The 19,736-nt window shown below is 41.6% G+C and overlaps 1 protein-coding gene across 1 annotated transcript in view; it reads left to right on the top strand.

Annotated features, from left to right (window-relative positions):
* LOC132896553 (lysine-specific demethylase 9) overlaps positions 1-19,736 on the top strand; it is a 139,448-nt gene that overhangs the window by 110,309 nt on the left and 9,403 nt on the right. The window contains exon 5 of the mRNA XM_060937470.1: positions 8,518-8,685. Within this exon, the coding sequence (XP_060793453.1) occupies positions 8,518-8,685 (168 nt within the window). The remainder of the gene's footprint in view (positions 1-8,517; positions 8,686-19,736) is intronic.

Below are 19,736 nucleotides of genomic sequence, written 5' to 3'. Positions count from 1 at the left end.
AAATCTGAGCTGTTTTATTTATGATTTATTGGCCCAACAGTAGACTTGAAAGAAACCTGTGTGAGACTTGGCAAAAAACTGTGGATATAATGGATAAGTCTGTGCATGATCTGCGGACACTTGGAGGTAAGCAAACGCAAGAAATTCAGATTTAAAACATGCTAAAGTGGCCCCAAGTTGATAACTGTATGAGGAGCAAGCCTCCCAGACTTCTACAATTTATTAATAATAATAATAATTTAGGATGGTTTGGGGCTTGCTCTCCCTCCTATTATATAAATAAAGCATAGTTGTTGTGTAGGCATATATCATAAATACATATGTATAATTTGGATAAATTAACCTAAATTATGGATACCTTAATAGTAACAAAAAGTATTAATTTTTCAACTGAAAAGATATATTATTAAAAGATAAATATCAACAAGATTACCTTGGCCATAACTATGTGTAGGTTATTCTTAACAACAGCTGTAACTTATCACGAACCAAGCCACTAACAACATAATTGTAAGCCTGTAGCCCTTTGTAGGCTTTCAAGTCATCAGCAGTGGAGGCACTGGGTGTAAACAACAAATAGTTTACAATGTCTGGGTAGCAAACAGATGGCAGAATTGGTGTCCGGTCCTCCTTATGTATCTGACACGGAAAAATAATACAAATCGTGCTGCCTACCAGATTACAGTCGTCTGTTTTATTGCATCAGTACTAGTATCACTTACTATACTCATCAGTCATAGATTAGTCCAGTACAACATGACCAGCTTGCTTTTTTTCCATTTGACTGTCGCAAGTTTTTTCAGGCTGGTACAGTCAAAAATTGAAAAAAGTTTTGGCCTACTAAACTAGTCATCGATTCTACTAGTGTATTAATTGGAGTCGACATGAAAACGTTCGGTAAAAACTTTAAACCAGTACAATCTCTTCTTCAAAGTTTCACCAAATGGTTTTATTTATGCAATTTAAAGCTCATAATACTGTATAACTTTGGTCGAGTAAAAACACGGAGCAAAAACATGGCTGAATCCTGAATGACTCATATTTGTTTAAATAGGGGACTACAGGGGGCGTCGTGGCTCAGGTGGTTAAGGCGCCATACCATGAATGCGGGCGACCCGGGTTCGATTCCGGCCCGAGGTCATTTCCCGATCCCTTCCCGTCTCTCTCCCGCTCATTTCCTGTCTCTACACTGTCCTATCCAATAAAGGTGCAAAAAGCCCAAAAAAATATCTTTAAAAAAAAAAAAATAGGGGACTACATAGGCGGCAGAATGTAGTTTCTTTTTCCCTGCCATGGAAGCGCACTTATATACCGAGGAGGAAAGCAATTTGCATTACAGCCGTGAGGCGGCTCGGCTCGGTTTTCCCTTTCGGGCGCTCTCGTTTTCTGTTAGTTTTTTTTTTTAGTTTATTTGGCAGGGACAATGCAGTGCACATAATTACAAACATGACGTGGCAAAGCCATGACAAAACTTGTAGATGTGAATACATAGGAGGTTTGTAGCCAAATGGCTAGTTTGCAACCCCTGTCCCTGATCAGGCTACCTATTATAATAAAATATCACATTAAACAAAAATTATACAGATATATGCTATTTTAAAACATGCTTGCTATAGCATAAAAACCTTATACCAAAAAATAAACAACACAGATAAACAAAAAAGATAAACAACACCACTTGTGTATACAGACAATATATGGTGTGTGTGTGTGTGTGTGTGTGTATATTATCTATTGCCTGTCCTGATGGCTGCATTTTTGGTTTGCCTTAAGAAATTTTTACTTTTTTGTTAAATATTTTAGGCTCAGTCTGTGTTTTTATTTGGTAAAGAAAATAAATAAATAAAAATTATTTACCAGCTTACCGGGTCCATTGACATAAATCTGACAGCTGAGAAGGTCGGGATATAAACGAACTTTTGCGTTAAACTGTGTGCTTGGATTCACATAATTTTTTCTGAGTCTTATCGTATGGGTCAAACCCATCAATCATAGCCAGTTTCTCCACATACCGTGCCCTTTCTGCAGCTGGTAATGTACTCACATAACCAGAATTATCATCCATCGTGTCACTTTACTCTCGCTCGTACTTTGTTTTATATTGTGAGTGCATGTACTTGGTCTTCCAATATGGCACCTAACAAAATCTCGCGGCGTGGTGACGTCATGCGGTAGCCCTCTATATGGAAACCTGACCATTACTACCAGAAGTGCTTGCTGAACATCTCTTTATCATGCTGGAACAGGTTTTGGTCTCCAAGTTCCACTGAAGGGAAATCATAATGCTACAAAGACATTCTATACAACTGTGTGCTTCCAACTTCGATTTGCATAACTTTACTATATATATATATATATATATATATATATATATATATATATATATATATATATATATGTGTGTGTGTGTGTGTGTGTGTGTGTGTATATATATATATATATATATATATATATATATATATATATGAATATGAGTGATTCCACGCTTATGGGTACTGAAATGGGGACATGAACTTATTTTTAAAAATTCACCTAAAACCATTTCTTTTTTTACCATCAGGTCACAAAACATGTAATCTTTAATGAATGATGTGTTAAAAGATAACTTTAATTTTCTGAGATGTAATAAAAACATATTTATATGCCAAAGTCAAGCCTATGAGTTCCAAAATGATGTCTGTTCCATTACTTCTGTTACGATTGTCCATCTCGCGTCTGTTACAAATTAATTACAATCTAGCTATATACCATGTTAATCTTATTGAAAGAATGTGTATGTTTATTCTACTACACATGTTTATTAATTATATTTGCTAAAACATCACCTTCCTATGTTTCAAAAAGTAATTCTACATTGTTAAAATTGAGAATATATATGTCCACAACACTTCTGTTACGTTCTGACTTTGGCATATAAATATGTGTTATTACATCTCAGAAAATTAAAGTTATCTTTTAACATATCATTCATTAAAGATTACATGTTTTGTGACCTGATGGTAAAAAAAGAAATGGTTTTAGGTGAATTTTTAAAAATAAGTTCATGTCCCCATTTCAGTACCCATAAGCGTGGAATCACTCATATATATTAGTGCTGTCAAAGTTAACGCGATCTCAATTTAACGCGATTAAAAAAAATAGTGCCATTAATGCAAATTCTAATTTGGCCCTGCGAGTCACCCGTAGTTCCTGCTGAGGCTTGTCGCGCGCTGCGTTTAACTGTACCAACAGGTTTACCGTCCAAACGAGATCACATGGGATTACCTTTCACAGGGGAGACTGGAAAAATACTTTTCAATACTTTTCCTTCAGTTTCCCAGCTCATCTCCACCGGGGAGGTGTAGAGTTATAAGCAGTGAGAATTAGATAATACAGTGCCACACTATGATGAACGTTTTTGAATGTATGATGAATGTTTTTATTTTTGTTATCTGTTTTTTTCTTCTTTTATGGCAAATACTTCTCTTCAAAAGAAACTAATGAAGAGTAAAATAAAACTTTTTTTTTTTTATTTTCACAGTGATATGCACTTTATTTTTCATCCCTTGGTTTTCTCATCTAATATGGAAGTTATGGATGTCAGTGGCTGTGACAAGACATGTTATGCTCTGCAATAAAAAAAAAAAAATTGGTACAAAGCAAGCCCATTCACTTTTTTATGCTGATAAGAGAATTACAATGGTTTTTCATGTGACAAAAATGTGCGATTAAATTGCGATTAATCGCGAGTTAACTATGACAGTCGTGACATTAATCGCGATTAAATATTTTAATCACTTGACAGCACTAAGATAGATAGATAGATAGATAGATAGATAGATAGATAGATAGATAGATAGATAGATAGATAGATTTTTTTTTTTTTTTAAATCATGGCTTCCCTAGCTAGGCTTCACAGATCCCTGGAGGACCTCAGACCCCATTTAGAGAAACACTGCTCTAGTAAATGTTTGTTATAACTTGGCCCATGAAGGTACGATTTCAGAGCGAGACAGAAGCAATTGCATTTACGTAAGGTCGGATTACTCGACAGGTTTCCTAATTCAACCCCTCTCGTTTTCAAGCCTTTGGTCCGTTCAGCCTTGTGTTACTGCAGGGTTAAACTTCAAAGCAGGGCATTTGTAGATCAGTGGTTAAGGTTAAATTCTGTACAAAGTAAGTGAGGTGAATAAAAAAACCTGTATAGCAGTCAACTGTCTCCATGAACTGTACAGTGTCTTGCAAAAGTATTCATCCCCCTTGGTGTTTGTCCTGTTTTGTCGTGTTACAGGCTGGAATTAAAATTTGATTTCTGGAGGGTTAGTACCGTTTGATTTACACAACGTGCCTCCAACTTTAAAGGTACAAATTGTTTTTATTGTGACACAAACAGTAATTAAGATGAAAAAATAGAAATCTGGAGTGTGCATTGGTATTCACCCCTTAAAGTCAATACTTTGTAGAGCCACCTTTTGCTGCACTTACCAGCTGCAAGTCTCTTGGGGTGTGTCTCTATTAGCTTAGCACATCTAGCCACTGGGATTGTTGCCCATTCCTCAAGGCAAAACTGCTCCAACTCCTTCAAGTTAGATGGGTTGCGTTGGTGTACAGCAATCTTCAAGTTATGCCACAGAGTCTCAATTGGATTGAGGTCTGGGCTTTGATTAGGCCATTCCAAGACATTTAAATGTTTCCCTTTAAACCACTCCAGTGTAGCTTTAGCAGTATGTTTTTAGGGTCATTGTCCTGCTGGAACGTGAACCTTTATCCCAGTCTCAAACCTCTGGCCGAATCAAACAGGTTTTTCTCCAGAACTGCCCTGTATTTAGTGCCATCCATCTTTCCTTCAGTCCTGACCAGCTTTCCTGTCCCTGCAGATGAAAAATATCCCCACAGCATGATGCTGCCACCACCATGCTTCACTGTAGGAATGGTGTTCTCAGGGTTTGTGACACAGATGGTATTTCCCATGATGACCAAAAAGATCAATTTTAGTCTCATTTGACTCTTCTTCCATGTGTTTGGGGAGTCTGCCACATGCTGTTGGGCAAACTCCAAACGTGTTTTCTTAAAGGTCCCATGGCATGGTGGTTTGTTGATGCTTTAAACGGGCTCGTGGAGGTTTCCGGATGTTATATCCGCAGCCTTTCTCGAAATGAACCCTCGGCACGTAGATATAGCCTCCTGGGAGAAAGTCCCATTTCAGCGCTTTTCCCAGTGCGTCGTTTTGCTAATGAGAAGCAGGAGGCGGGGAAGGGTAGAGGGTGGGGGCGGGTCTTATCATTAATATTCAAGACATGTAAACGTGTTACCTCTGATTGGCTAACAGCACTGTGACGCTACCTCCAGTGGGTCAGAACAAGCGGATGTGGGTGTCTTACTATGGCGAGAGAGAAGGAACAAACCGCGAAGGGAAAAATACCGCGCGCTGACGTCATTGAGGTGCGACGCGAGGAAATAAAATAAATTCAACAAATGTTTGGGTTTTTACTGAACAAACAAATAAAATGAACGAGTGACTTAAAAGAATGTGGGTGTCTTTGTAAAAACTGTTTTGATTGGCTATTATAACAGAGCATGCTGCATGCTTTTTGGTTTTGTAGCGCAGAGTACCTGGCTAACTGCAGGAAGCGGTTAGCTGCACAGCTAATGTAGCCATTGCAAGGCTAACGTGGCACCGATTTTAAAACACGGCCAAACGACTTAACAGTTATACACTTACTTGTTCGGTGTTTGTGGCTGATGCGTTAGGGATGCTTGGTACGGACCCAGGCTTCAGTGACAGTTGATGTGCAAAACCTGCCCTGTACTGTCCCAAGTTGTGGAAACATTCATCAGGAAAATGCTTCCGACAAACATACACCGTCTTAGGTAGACTCGACGGCGTATTATTGGAGTAAATAAAATTAAGCCACTGCGTCTTCAGGGGCTCTCCCGTCGGCAGTAAAAACAGACTCCTTTCTGTGTTGTCACATCCATGTACAGCGCAATTTCCATGTTTCGCTCGCTTAGGTGATGCCATGATGTTGTGTCCTCTATGGTCTCCTCACTACAACTGGGCAGGCAATCCATACAGTGGGTGGGAATCCAGAGGGGGAGCGTGGGGATCATCTCCCTTGCTGACGTAGTAAAGGGAAGAGTTTATCAACGCGCCGTTTTGACGCGCCATTCTCAAATGTTGGGCATAGTTTGGTTTACACATTATGAAATTTCTAGCCACTGGGGTGACTTAAGAAGGTCAGAGGAACTCATTTTAACGTTAAAAAACCTCAGAAAGTGAAAATTTCATGTCATGGGACCTTTTAAGCAATGACTCTCTTCTGGCCACTCTTCCATAAAGCCCACTTTGTGGAGTGTACGGCTTAAAGTGATCCTATGGACAGACACTCCCATCTCCGCTGTGGATCTTTGCAGCTCCTTCAGTGTTATCATTGGTGTTTTTGTTGCATCTCTGATTAATGCTGTCCTTGCCTGGTCTGTGAGTTTTGATGGACGGCCTTCTCTTGTCAGGTTTGTAGTGGTGCTATATTCTTTCTGTTCTGCTATAATGGAATTAATGGTGCTTTGTGGGATATTCAAAGTTTGGGACTTTTTTTTTTTTAAATATAACCCAACCCTGATCTATACTACTTCACAACTTTGTCTCTGACCTGTTTGGAGGCTCCTTGGTTCTCATGTTGCTTGCTTAGTAGTGTTGCAGAGTCATGGTCCTTCCAGAACAGGTTGATTTATACAGACATCATGTGACTGGTCATGTGACACTTTGGCTACGTTCACACTGCAGGTTGAAGTGACTCAAATCCGATCTTTTCGCCCATATGTGACCTGTATCCGATCTTTTATTGACAATATGAACGACACAGATCCGATTTTTTCAAATCCGACCCAGGCCGTTTGGATATGTGGTGCTAATTCCGATTCCTATCCGCTCTTTTCATATGCGACTTCAGTCTGAACCGCCAGGTCGCATTCATCCGACTTACACGTCATCAACAAGCCACAAACGTCACTATTCTGCGCTGACGTAGGCGGCGGGTCTCTCAAAAAAGTTACAACAACATGGCGCATAATCACGGGCGCAGATAGAGGGTGGGACGAGTCATTCACCTCGTTCGGTCCCCCCTACTTATAGGGAGGAAAAAACGCCTATGCTGTCTTTCTTTGCATAAGGCAAACCTCACGGAAAAATCAAAAGACTAATTACCATTCGGTTTATTGAGGTGCACAGCAGTGTATACATAGTTGCAACAACTCACATAAAACAAAGACTGATATTCGGTTGGTTGAGCTGCGCAGACTGCACAGGTTGCGAGCTCGAGCTTGGTTGCTATGGTTACTAACAACAAGTTTGACAGGCATATTGGGGTTGGGGTTGGTTTGCTGGCAGCTTTGTCCCCCCCAGTTCAAAAAATGTATCTGCGCCCCTGCGCATGACATCAGTGCGAGGGACGCTTCGGGCTGTGAAGGTTCTGAATCTTCTCAATGGAAGGACGCAGAGGTTAGGGAGCTGATTTCCATTTGGGGGGATACAGCTATTCAAGCTAGATTGGATGGGTCATACCGCAACCGGGCGGTTTTACTTCCGTAAACACTGGCCATGCTCACTGCGTGTGACGTCGTCGTATCCTGCAATGCGCATGCGGAACACTTTTAGGTCGCTTTTCGTTCATACTGAGGATCACATACAAGTCGCATATATTTGTTAATGTGAACGACCTCACAAAAAAAATCGGATTTCACAAAAAAATTGGAATTGAGCATTAAGCTTTGCAGTGTGAACGTAGTGTTTGATTGCACACGGGTGGATCTTCATCTCATCTCATTATCTCTAGCCGCTTTATCCTTCTACAGGGTCGCAGGCAAGCTGGAGCCTATCCCAGCTGACTATGGGCGAAAGGCGGGGTACACCCTGGACAAGTCGCCAGGTCATCACAGGACTGACACATAGACACAGACAACCATTCACACTCACATTCACACCTACGGTCAATTTAGAGTCACCAGTTAACCTAACCTGCATGTCTTTGGACTGTGGGGGAAACCGGAGCACCCGGAGGAAACCCACGCGGACACGGGGAGAACATGCAAACTCCACACAGAAAGGCCCTCGCCGGCCCCGGGGCTCGAACCCAGGACCTTCTTGCTGTGAGGCGACAGCGCTAACCACTACACCACCGTGCCGCCCCAGGTGGATCTTAATCAACTAGTTATGTGACTTATGAAGTGAATTGGTTGGACCAGCTCTTATTTAGGGGTTTCATACGAAAGGGGGTGAATACCTATGCACACTCTAGATTTCTGTTTTTTCAACTTGTTTGCATCACGATAAAAAAAGCCAACGTGCACCTTTAAAGTGGTCGGCATGTTGTGTAAATCAAATGGTGCCAACCCTCCAAAAATCCATTTTAATTCTAGCTTGTAATGCAACAAAACAGGACAAACACCAAGGGGGATGAATACTTTTGCAAGACACTGAACTTTTAGTGATTTTATATAGACTGCATTTCTGTTTATGAGCAGTTTATGTTCTTCCTACAGGTCCATGAATGAGATCAAGAACCTGCACTACCTCCCGAGGACGAGTGAGCCACGTGAGGTTCTGTTTGAGGACCGGACGAAAGCACACGCTGATCATGTGGGCCAGAGTTTTGACTGGCAGAGCACGGCTGCTGTGGGGGTCCTCAAAGCCGTGCAGTTTGGAGAGTGGTGAGTTTGAAAATAAATGTACGAGATATTTAAAAACCTGTTGGTTTCCACCCTGGTGTAGTGGAGAAGTAAAATGTTTGGTTGTCTTGATGTTACAGTAAATGGCAGTCAATTGATGGTGCTATGTGTTAGAATTTGTAAGAAGTTTAAACAATTCAAGAAAAATTAACCAAAATTATCCGCAGAACGTGAAGGAAGAACAGCTTTGACGTCATGTCAAAGATGTCGACACTTACCGGCCACTTTATTACGAACACCCATCCACCTGCTGTTTTATGCCGTTATCTAATCAGCCAATCCATTGCCAGCAGCACAATTCATAAAATCATGCAGATACAAATCAAGAGCTTCAGTTAATGTTCACTTCAAACATCAGAATGGGAAAAATTGTGATCTCAAAGTGTGAGTTTGACTGTGGCGGGGGTGTTGGTTTGAGCCAGATGGACTGGTTTGAGTATTTCAGAAACTGCTGGTCTCCTGGGGTTTTCACACATAACGGTCTCGAGAGTTTACACAGAATGGTGTGAAAAAACAAAAAACATCGAGTGAGTGAGTTCTGTGGGCGGAAGCGAATGCCATGTTGATAAGAGAGGTCAGAGGAAAATGGCCAGATTGGTTTGAGCTGCCAGGAAGGATATAGCAACTCCTATAATCACTCTTTACAACCATGGTGAGCAGAAAAGCACCTCAGCATGCAACAACAGAAGACCACATTGGGTTCCACTCCTGCAGCCAAGAACAGGAATCTTATGGCGTATTCACACCTACGTTGTTTGGTCCGGACCAAACGAACCAAATTTCCCTTGGTCCGGACCTTTTGGGTTGGTCTGAATACAAACCACCGAACTCTGGTCCGGACCAAACAAGCGGACCGAGACCGAGCTGCAAGGTCGGACTCGGTCCGGACCAAAGGAACCCTGGTGCGGATCTTTTGGAGGTGTGAAAGCAGACCGGACCTAATCCGACAGTTTTGCTTTTTTGTACCTCGGGAGCTTCCGTCGTTTGTCGAGCATTATGGGAAACAGAGTCTTGACACTCCACCGCAAAGTGCAAGCACTGTTTCGGTTGTCAAGGGAACCTTACAACAGTCGTTCAGTCATTCAGACCAGTGGTAGGCTAGACTACAGAGTACAAAAAATGAGTAGGGGGCAAACGTGGGCCGAGGAAGAAACGCCTACCCTTGTGGATATATGGGCAGATGTCCACATATCTGAGCTTTTGGAGAGAACACACAAAAATGGCAACGTGTTTGCTGTATTCAGTGAGAAAATGAAGAAGGGGTTCACGCGCTCCCCAGAACAATGTCGGCTAAAAGTGAAGAAACTCCGTCAGACCTACATTAAAATCAGGGACATTCTTTCAAAAAGTGGCGGTACTAGCGACACAAAAAAGAAATTCATCTATTGCGTGAAGAGCCAGAACTGTCACAACATGATGTGCGCTCATCAGCGCTGTCCTCCGTAGCCGCCTTGCCCTTTGTCGTCGTCGTCGATAAATTACTTGTACAACAGCATAGTAATCGCACAATTGTGAAAACAGTAAAAACTGGAAAAAACATATAGCTTTGATGACATTAAAAAGAATAACAGCACGGAAAGCCTCCATGACTACTTTTGAACTTAACGCTTTGTGCGCGTGTCGTCTCTGACCAATAGCTGAACGGCCTCAGGGCGCGTGGCTTTGTTGATAGATTTTGGTCCGAGGAAGAAACGCCTACCCTTGTGGATATATGGGCAGATGTCCACATATCTGAGCTTTTGGAGAGAACACACAAAAATGGCAACGTGTTTGCTGTATTCAGTGAGAAAATGAAGAAGGGGTTCACGCGCTCCCCAGAACAATGTCGGCTAAAAGTGAAGAAACTCCGTCAGACCTACATTAAAATCAGGGACATTCTTTCAAAAAGTGGCGGTACTAGCGACACAAAAAAGAAATTCATCTATTGCGTGAAGAGCCAGAACTGTCACAACATGATGTGCGCTCATCAGCGCTGTCCTCCGTAGCCGCCTTGCCCTTTGTCGTCGTCGTCGATAAATTACTTGTACAACAGCATAGTAATCGCACAATTGTGAAAACAGTAAAAACTGGAAAAAACATATAGCTTTGATGACATTAAAAAGAATAACAGCACGGAAAGCCTCCATGACTACTTTTGAACTTAACGCTTTGTGCGCGTGTCGTCTCTGACCAATAGCTGAACGGCCTCAGGGCGCGTGGCTTTGTTGATAGATTTTGGTCCGCTTACTAAAATGTACAGTGTGAAAGTGAACCGCACCAAAATGAAAAAAAACCCAAAACATTTAGTTCGGACCAAAGCAAGTGAACTATCGAACTATCCTGGTCTGAATACACTCTTAGAATCAAGAACAAGTTCCTGTTAAAGTGGCCGGTGAGTGTGTGTATGGTGTTGCAGAGATGTCTCCTGAAGTTAGCATGCTAACCAGATAGTCCTGAGAAAGGATGCACCATCCATCTCGTAATACCACTTTATACCTCTCGAGGCAATAGCGAGTCACTGGAGCATCCAGTCTCAAATGAGAGGATGAAGTTGCGTACGTGGAAATCACAATGGAGTTAGACCCACTGAGTAGCAGAGCTGGATTTCAGCCGCGAATGCACAAAAAAGTTGCAAAAAGCGCAGCTAAAATGGGAAAGAGCTGTTTTGCAATTTTACTGTACAAATAAATTCAGCAAGAAATCAGGGCTCCTCTTTTTACAGGCAACAGTTCTGCAATTTGCGGAAACACCTGGAATCCAGGCACCAAAGTGTGGATTTGTGGTTACCATTTTGTGTTTTGGATATGCTGGTTTTTGGAGAAGGGCGGGAAATCCAGGAGAAACTGAATTGCAATGCTATTTGGGCAAACTAACGGGACTCTACTGGAAATAAATGTCATTGTTAAACCTGATAAGGGTTGTTTTACAATCAGGGTACAAAGTGTGTGTCACAGGGGTCCAAAATTCAAATTGATTCAAACTGGTTCTTGTACCAGTTTTTAAGTGAAGGACAAGTTAAAGAACAGATTTCAGGTAATTTTTTGACGCGTGTATGGTAGTTTTGTGTAATCTGCTATAAGATAAAGGAGATTAAGTGTAGCTTTAAGCAGGGCTGGGAGAAACAAATGAAGTGATTCTCGGAGAGGACTTTTTTTTTTTTTGACAATTCAGAATCCACTACTTCCATAGTGCTTTTAAATATAAGGCTGTAAGCTTTGTGTTAGTTGTCTCTAATATTTATGTCCCAATATCTTGACCACATTTTAGGATGAAAATAATCATTTTAGATATGTTATTTTATATTGAAAAATTAGCTGTCTCAGAGAGGACATTTTTTTGACATTACTAATTTGATCAAAATAGTCTGAAAACTTACTGGCATTCAACATTAAAACTTAACTATGTTTCCAATGATATGGAACTAAATATTTGTTTTATGGTATAAAGAATGATTTAAGTGCATCCCTTTTGGAGCTACCTGTGGTCAAAAAAGCACTTTTTCTAAATGACACAAGTAATTTTGCTAAATATGTGAACATATTGCCATACATTCACCAAAAATAACGTTATCACCAAATTTTTTTTTGCATTGTAAATAGAGCTATCACAGGGCTACAATACACAACCAGTTTTATTTAGTCAAGCCTTTTGATATTGAAGATAATAAGTGTTAAATGTGATTTTTAGCTTGCGTACCCTGACTGTAAAACAACCCATATAGAAACGTAGCCTGGGAAATCCCATGCTGCTTTGCACAATCGTTCCGATCTGAAAAGACAGCATGGAAACTATGGTCTAAAGGCTCGCCTGAGTTAGGGAGCCAATCAGAGAGTGGGGAGGGGTGGAAAGACGGTGACGCGTACTACTCGACAAACGGAAGCTTGTAGTTTATTTGGGACTATTTACGGATCACATTTAACATGGCGGCGAGCGATACGAACCAAACTTTCGATCAAGCTTTAGACACTGTTCTGAATAGTTTAGAACGAAAGTTTGTTTTAAAAAAAGAACAGCGTTTGGCGTTACAGTCTTTCTTCGTCGCTCTAACTACGTCACCGGGTACAACTGCCATGATTGGCCATGGGCTACGTATACGCCAAATGATAGACATTCGCAACGTCCAATAAACGGCCGTTGACAATCGTAAACCACACCTCCCCTACGAGAAATTCAATAGGTGGATTCCAGACCGTATTTCACTTGTGATATGGTCTGGTGTTAACCAGACTAATAGAAACGGGTTCCGTCCGTCTGTCTGGTCACGTTTTCGTTTCTGGGCCATATCTTTAAAACTACTGAAGATATCTTCATGAAACTTTGTGTACATATCAAGCAACATGTCACCTGGTGCCTTTTGCTATTTTGGATTTTTGAAAAAAAAAAAGTAAAAAAATGTTTACATAAAAATAGATTTTGACTTGATTTCTAAGAGCAATGCTCGTTTCCGGAGCATGTATCCAAAACTATTCATGGTACGGATTTGAAACTTGGTCTACATGTTAACAAGGTGATGTCGATGTGCCTTTTCATACTAAGAAATTTGAGAAATCTAAATTTTTCATGTTTCCATGGAAACAATTTCATACTTGGTCTCTCAGGTTAGTCTTAGGGGTAGGTTTTTTTTTCCGGAGCAGGACTTGAAAACTGAGTGGTGCAGTCTTGAAAGTTGGTAAATGTGTTGATTTAAGTAATGTGCCTTTTGAGACTAAGAAATGTGAGAATTTTTAGCTCACCTGGACCAAAGTTCCAGCGGGTTTATGGCAGCGGCGGCTGGTAGTCTTTCAAACGGGAGGCTGGTCGGCTACAATATTTCCAGATTTTAAAAGAAAGAAAAAAAACATCAATTTTGCCCATACTCTTGCCTCTGATCTGGCTGATTGTTGGCAGGGTCACAAACTGTGAAATAACAGGTTCTTTTGGCCCATTAGCCTACTGTCCAATATACATGATGGTGGTGTTGGGGGGGTATATTTTAACATTTTATATTTTAAAATTGTGGCATGTTGTTTAAAAATTGATCATTATTGAAAGCAGCTCTTTGTCAGGAACCTCAGCAGTAACAGCAGAGTGTTCTGGAATAGGCACAAGCACTGACCTTGGGGAGCCAAACATAGAGCTGGGTGCCACACATTTCATTCAATGACACTTTCCCTATATTTTACTTATTTTGACTGAGAAATGTTTTATTGACAATTTTGATAACCCTTCACTTTTAATCCAGGTCTGTAGTGTGAAATGTTCTCGGCTGTGTTTTTGTTTAAAAATGTTTTCCAAATTGTAGCTGTGTTTAATTCATATCCAGAGAAATATATATTCCAATATAATCTACTCAGCATAAACATTTTAAATAGATTCTATATTTTTGGTCCATCCATGACGTGTTACTAAAGTAGCCTATTTACTGTTGTTGATGTGGGTCACTTGCTGTTAGCCAATTCACTTTCTCGTACCAGGAGAGCTGAAAGGAACGAGTATTATTCCCTACCTTTTTCACCAAGTCAATTTGAGGCGTTGGTCTACCCTGCTCTTTAATTTTAATTTTTTCCTCGAAAGGAAGACTGGCAAATGGCTTCGCCAAAATTAAATCAGCAATGCTTGGCATCCGTGCGCAGCTTTCTTGCTAGCTGACTAGCCCCCTCAAGTTCAGTCACTCAAATAAACAAAATTTCTGGAACTAAGATAGCAAACTTGACAACACTATATTTACACTTTATTTACAATGAAAATATATACAAACTAAAAAAGCTGGTAGAAACCGTATGTAATGAATGAAATCGAAATGTAAGCTGATCTCTTACAATACACCACAGCACTTGCGAATCCGCATGGGACTGAACTGAGATTCACCGCTGCCTGTCTATATTTGAAACGAGCTGTCAATCAAAGAAAATATCCGGCCACTTTCACCAATCACCAGTCTCCTCACGGAAACTGCCATGTCCCTCCCATGTGAGGCTGGGAGTCCGTAGGCGGGCGTTTTCGCAGTATTTGTCCAGTAACCGTCTTGCATTTTGATATTGAAAAGCGCAGAGCTCCCAAATGCCATTGAAGTCCACTGAGGCTGGGCTGCATCGCGCTGTCACGAGGAGGAAAAACCCACGCGCACATTAAAGTTATAAGGGAATCATTTCGCACTGTAGTGGGTTGAGCACATATATTTCTATGATTCTGGATCTGAAATAGCAATGTTATAAGGTCGGCTATAACATAAGCCTAGCGCAATTCATCCTACACGATGTTCGTCATTTTTAGAGGAGGCTGAGCCTCCCTCGTTGTCTTAGAGCAATCACCCGTGCAGGAGACCTACTGGAGCCTGCATGGATCCGAGATTCACCCAGAAAACAGTTAAGTTTGGTGGCGGAAAATCATGGTCTGGGGTTACATCCAGTATGGGGGTGTGCGAGAGATTTGCAGGGTGGAAGGCAATATCAATAGCCTAAAACATCAAGAAGTATTAACTACCTCTTACATTCCCAACCATAAAAGGGGTCAAATTTTGCAGCAGGATGGTGCTCCATCGCATACTTCCATCTCTACATCAAAGTTCCTCAAGGTGAAGATGATCAAGGTGCTCCAGGACTGGCCAGCCCAGTCACCAGACATGAACATCATTGAGCACGTCTGGGGTAGAATGAAAGAGGAAGCACGGAAGACGAAACCAAAGAATCTTGATGAACTCTGGGAGGCATGTAAGACTGCTTTCTTTGCTATTCCTGATGACTTCATCAATAAATTGTATGAATCATTGTCGAACCGCATGGATGCAGTCCTTCAAGCTCATGGAAGTCATACAAGATATTAAATATGGATCTCACAGCACCACGACTTAATTCACTGATGTTATGCAACATATTTTTGTATTTGAAGTAAATTATTTGTTCAGTTTTCACATTACTGTCTGTAGGCGACAAAACTTTTGTCTTGCCAAAATCTGACCTTTCTGTTTCATTAAATGATCAATCTTTCTTCAGTGAAGCAAATTTATTTTAGTATATTAAACATAATTTGGGAGGATTTTAGCTTTCATATGAGCCATTTCTAAAACCAATGGATTAATTAAAAGTCAGGTTATAAGCTGCTGTTTCTACAAAATGGATAAGCGACAAGACTTTTGTCAGGGACTGTATATCTACGGTATCAGTTTTGTCAGCAATTTTATGTGGGAACATGGTAAAGAGTTTTTGCATACAAGTATGTAAGTGCTCTCTGATGACCCTAACATCATACTCGACAGTACACGGGTCAATGCCGTGTAAAATACTGACAGTTTGCTGTGGCAAATACACCACAGGAATTAGTATCGGGTTGGGATTGAACATCTTCAAATTTCAAAACTAGTGACACTGATGACACTGGTCTTGCAAACCGAGCCACACTTGTTAAACATGTTAACCTGAGAGAGTCGCCTCCTCCACTGTCTAACACATCAACATCTCCATCATGACTGTTAAAAGTGGAGACAACTATCCAGTGAGAACCCGTCCCAACAGGATGGCGCTCGTTCCGCCACACGGGATTTCTTTGTGACGTCACGCCGAGGTATATTCCAGGCTTTTAGATCAATTTTGATTGAAAATATCGTGACTATAACACGGGCGATTTCTCAGAGACAACAAGGGAAGCCGAGCTTCCCCTAAAATTCTCTCCCCAAACTGCGGCGTCTACGACGTTGAATTCTCATTAAAACAATAACTTGCATAACATAATATATGCCCAAGATTGTATTTATGTTCATAACTATCCTGTAGCTTATTTGAGTGATGTCTGACGAACTTGCAGTTCGCTACGAGAATCACCTTTGCTGCCAGGCTGTAACCTTTTTCTTATTTCAATGGGCTCTATGGACTGGCAGCAGTGTTGCCAGATTGGGCGGTTTTAAGTGCATTTTGGCGGGTTTTGAACATATTTTGGGATGGAAAACGTCAGCAGTATCTGGCAGCACTGACTGGCAGCCGGGTATCCGCTGCAGTCTACGAGACGGCTCTGAACAGCCAATTTCGTCTAGTTGTTATTGGTTAAAATCAACAAAATCGTCACTTCCAGGGCAGCCGGGCTTCTCTGGGACTAAACGAGACAGTGGGAGGGACAAGAAGCCGGGCTGATAAAGGATTATTGGAGGTAGTGTTTGAAAGACATGAGGAGGGCGGTACTTCGGCAAGGAACACGGAAGTATGATCAGTCCCTAGTGGATGTCGAGAAAGTGCAGTCGTGTGCCAAAGCGCTGTCCGAATTTCTTTTCATATAAACGTTTCTTCTCATTGATGTTTCTGTACATTACTCTGTAAATAAATGTAAATATTACTCGTTGTGCTCCGTTAACTTTCATCCATTCTATCAGTTTGATCATTCGTGAATTCACTCGTTTATTTCATTTGTAGTTCAATCTGGTTGTAGGCTAGCTTGAGCCTTATTGGGATCTGCAGTGCTAGCTGCTAACAGAAATTGGTAAAGTCTCTGGAAAGCACAACCAGCTGGTATGACAGGGTCACAGACCATTTTCTGGAAAAGGAGCGGAGGGCAGAATTTGTGTATAAATAGTGTTCATGTTCATGAATCTGAAGTGTGTATGTTGTTCAGTAATGTTAAGAGAATGGTGGGCTCTGTGTTATAGGTTATACCTGGGTATAATATTCAAGGTTCTGTGTGTTGCATAGCCTACCTGGTTATGAATTTCCAGACTGTGTTGCAGAAGCTGTTCAAGGATGTGTTGCACAGCTGGGTGTTGTGTTAAAGACTCTGTGTTGCATATCAGGGTATGATGTTCAAGGATCTTCGTTGAATAGCCAGTGATTTTTGGATGTTTGATATTTTTGATTAAGGATATGAGGCACTAGCCTGGCAAGCCAGACTATAGAGATCTTGCATGTGATGTCACAGCCGATCCAGATTGTGACAGACGCTATCGTGTCGGTCAAACGCCATATTCCTACTTCTGGTTCTACTTCTGCTTTTACTTCTACCTTTTCTTCTGGAAAACCCTACTATATACAATTCTACTACAACAGCTGCGGCTACAAGCTCTCCCTACCTGTGCACGGTTTTTATGTTTTTGTGTGTATTTTTGCGTGTTGTTCGTCTGTACCGGACTTCAATATCCACTACAACCGTATGGACTTACTGGACATTGGTTTCCAGCAGAAAATTACGGTTTGTAGCGATTTCCATCGCATGCACAACATTCCGGACGAGAAAAAAAAAAACATTCCGGACGAGACGAGATTGCGAGACCAGCGGGGTCTCCGTGGATTGTTATCGGAAGCAAAGCGAAGGAGGCGGCGCCGGGAGCCGAAGCAAAAGCAAGGCTACAGGCAGAGCCGGCTTGTTGACTAAGCTCAGAAAACAGCTACTCAAACCTCCACTGCTAAGCCTCTAACTCTCCAACGCCAGATCCATGTAAACAACACGGACGATTTGGAATTACCTTATTCTATAATCGGCTGGTCAGTGCTATACTCAATACTTAAATGACTTACCCATCCAGTGAGGATCATTTTCTTGCTTACAAGATGCCACATCTGAGTCGCTGACAAATCCTGAATTTCTGTAAAGATAACTGTCCAGAGATTTATAAGCACGCAGTGCTTCACCACTGAACAGCGAGGGAAAGTTGATGAGGTAATGATACACGTCCGAGTATTCCGCTGGCAGTTCAAAATCCGGTCGTGAAAACTCCGTCCGGAAAGCCATAAGGGTCACAAATCTGTAGATCGTTTATTTTAGACATATATCTAGTTATCTGTTCATTAGAAAAATGAGCCGTGTAGTCCGTCGGTTGAAATTGATCCATTCTGTACACGAGTGCAGCAGTATTCAGCGGTGTTTTTGACCGACACGATGGCGGTTGTGTACTTTCCGGTCACGTGACTGCAAGATCTCTATAACATGAAATGTACAAGCAAAAATACTTTCTGCCACTAGGTGGGGTTGTCTAGTTCACTGTGCTAATGGGGCACACCTTTCTATGCTTTGATATCCGGCCTACAGGTTTTACGATGAATGCGTAAAATGGGCTTCCCCTGTTTTAAAAACCAGCAGCCGCCACTGCTATAACGTTAATGCAATGTGACGGGATATAATAATACTGGATAATCAAAGAATACATGACAGTGATGCGTGCGAGTACAAGATGTTAAGTATGAAACCCCTGAATATTTAGAAAACGTAACGTTATTGTAATGTCCCATTCCGGTTCATACTTTCCGTACCGGGTTATGGGAGACACCTGTTTCTGTGGCTGTGTTCTTGCTATAAACTGAGCCAAGCGAGCTAAAAAATAAACTATTGGCTGACGGCACATGTGACAATTATAAGGTAAGTGTTATATTACCGTTCAGCAGTTTAATTGAATTTTGCGTATTCTTGCCCTGCTATTAGTTAGAAGTTATTTTTAAATAACTGATGACTGTAAAGTTAGTGTATAAACCCAACGTTAACGCTATACCCAGTGAGGGATAATTCTGTGAGAGCGGTGGTGTGTTTGGGTGGATGGGGGAGGGACAGTTCATTACTTTTTTTTAAATTTTAAAATGATTGGGTGGAGACCGGGGCGGCACGGTGGCGTAGTGGTTAGCGCTGTCGCCTCACAGCAAGAAGGTCCGGGTTCGAGCCCCGTGGCCGGCGAGGGCCTTTCTGTGTGGAGTTTGCATGTTCTCCCCGTGTCCGCGTGGGTTTCCTCCGGGTGCTCCGGTTTCCCCCACAGTCCAAAGACATGCAGGTTAGGTTGACTGGTGACTCTAAATTGACCGTAGGTGTGAATGTGAGTGTGAATGGTTGTCTGTGTCTATGTGTCAGCCCTGTGATGACCTGGCGACTTGTCCAGGGTGTACCCCGCCTTTCGCCCGTAGTCAGCTGGGATAGGCTCCAGCTTGCCTGTGACCCTGTAGAACAGGATAAAGCGGCTAGAGATAATGAGATGGGTGGAGACCCCAAATTTCTGGCGATATACTGCTCCCTATTATTATTATTATTTTTTTTTTTTTGGAGTGTGGAGTATGAATTCAACAGGTGGCCAAATCTCTAACAAATCACACCTTCAAAAAAAAAAACCCCGAAAT

Source organism: Neoarius graeffei, chromosome 13, assembly GCF_027579695.1.
Source record: "Neoarius graeffei isolate fNeoGra1 chromosome 13, fNeoGra1.pri, whole genome shotgun sequence".
Classification (NCBI taxonomy): domain Eukaryota; kingdom Metazoa; phylum Chordata; class Actinopteri; order Siluriformes; family Ariidae; genus Neoarius; species Neoarius graeffei.
Note: the sequence above shows the minus strand (reverse complement) of the source record. Positions and strands in the feature narration are given on the sequence as shown.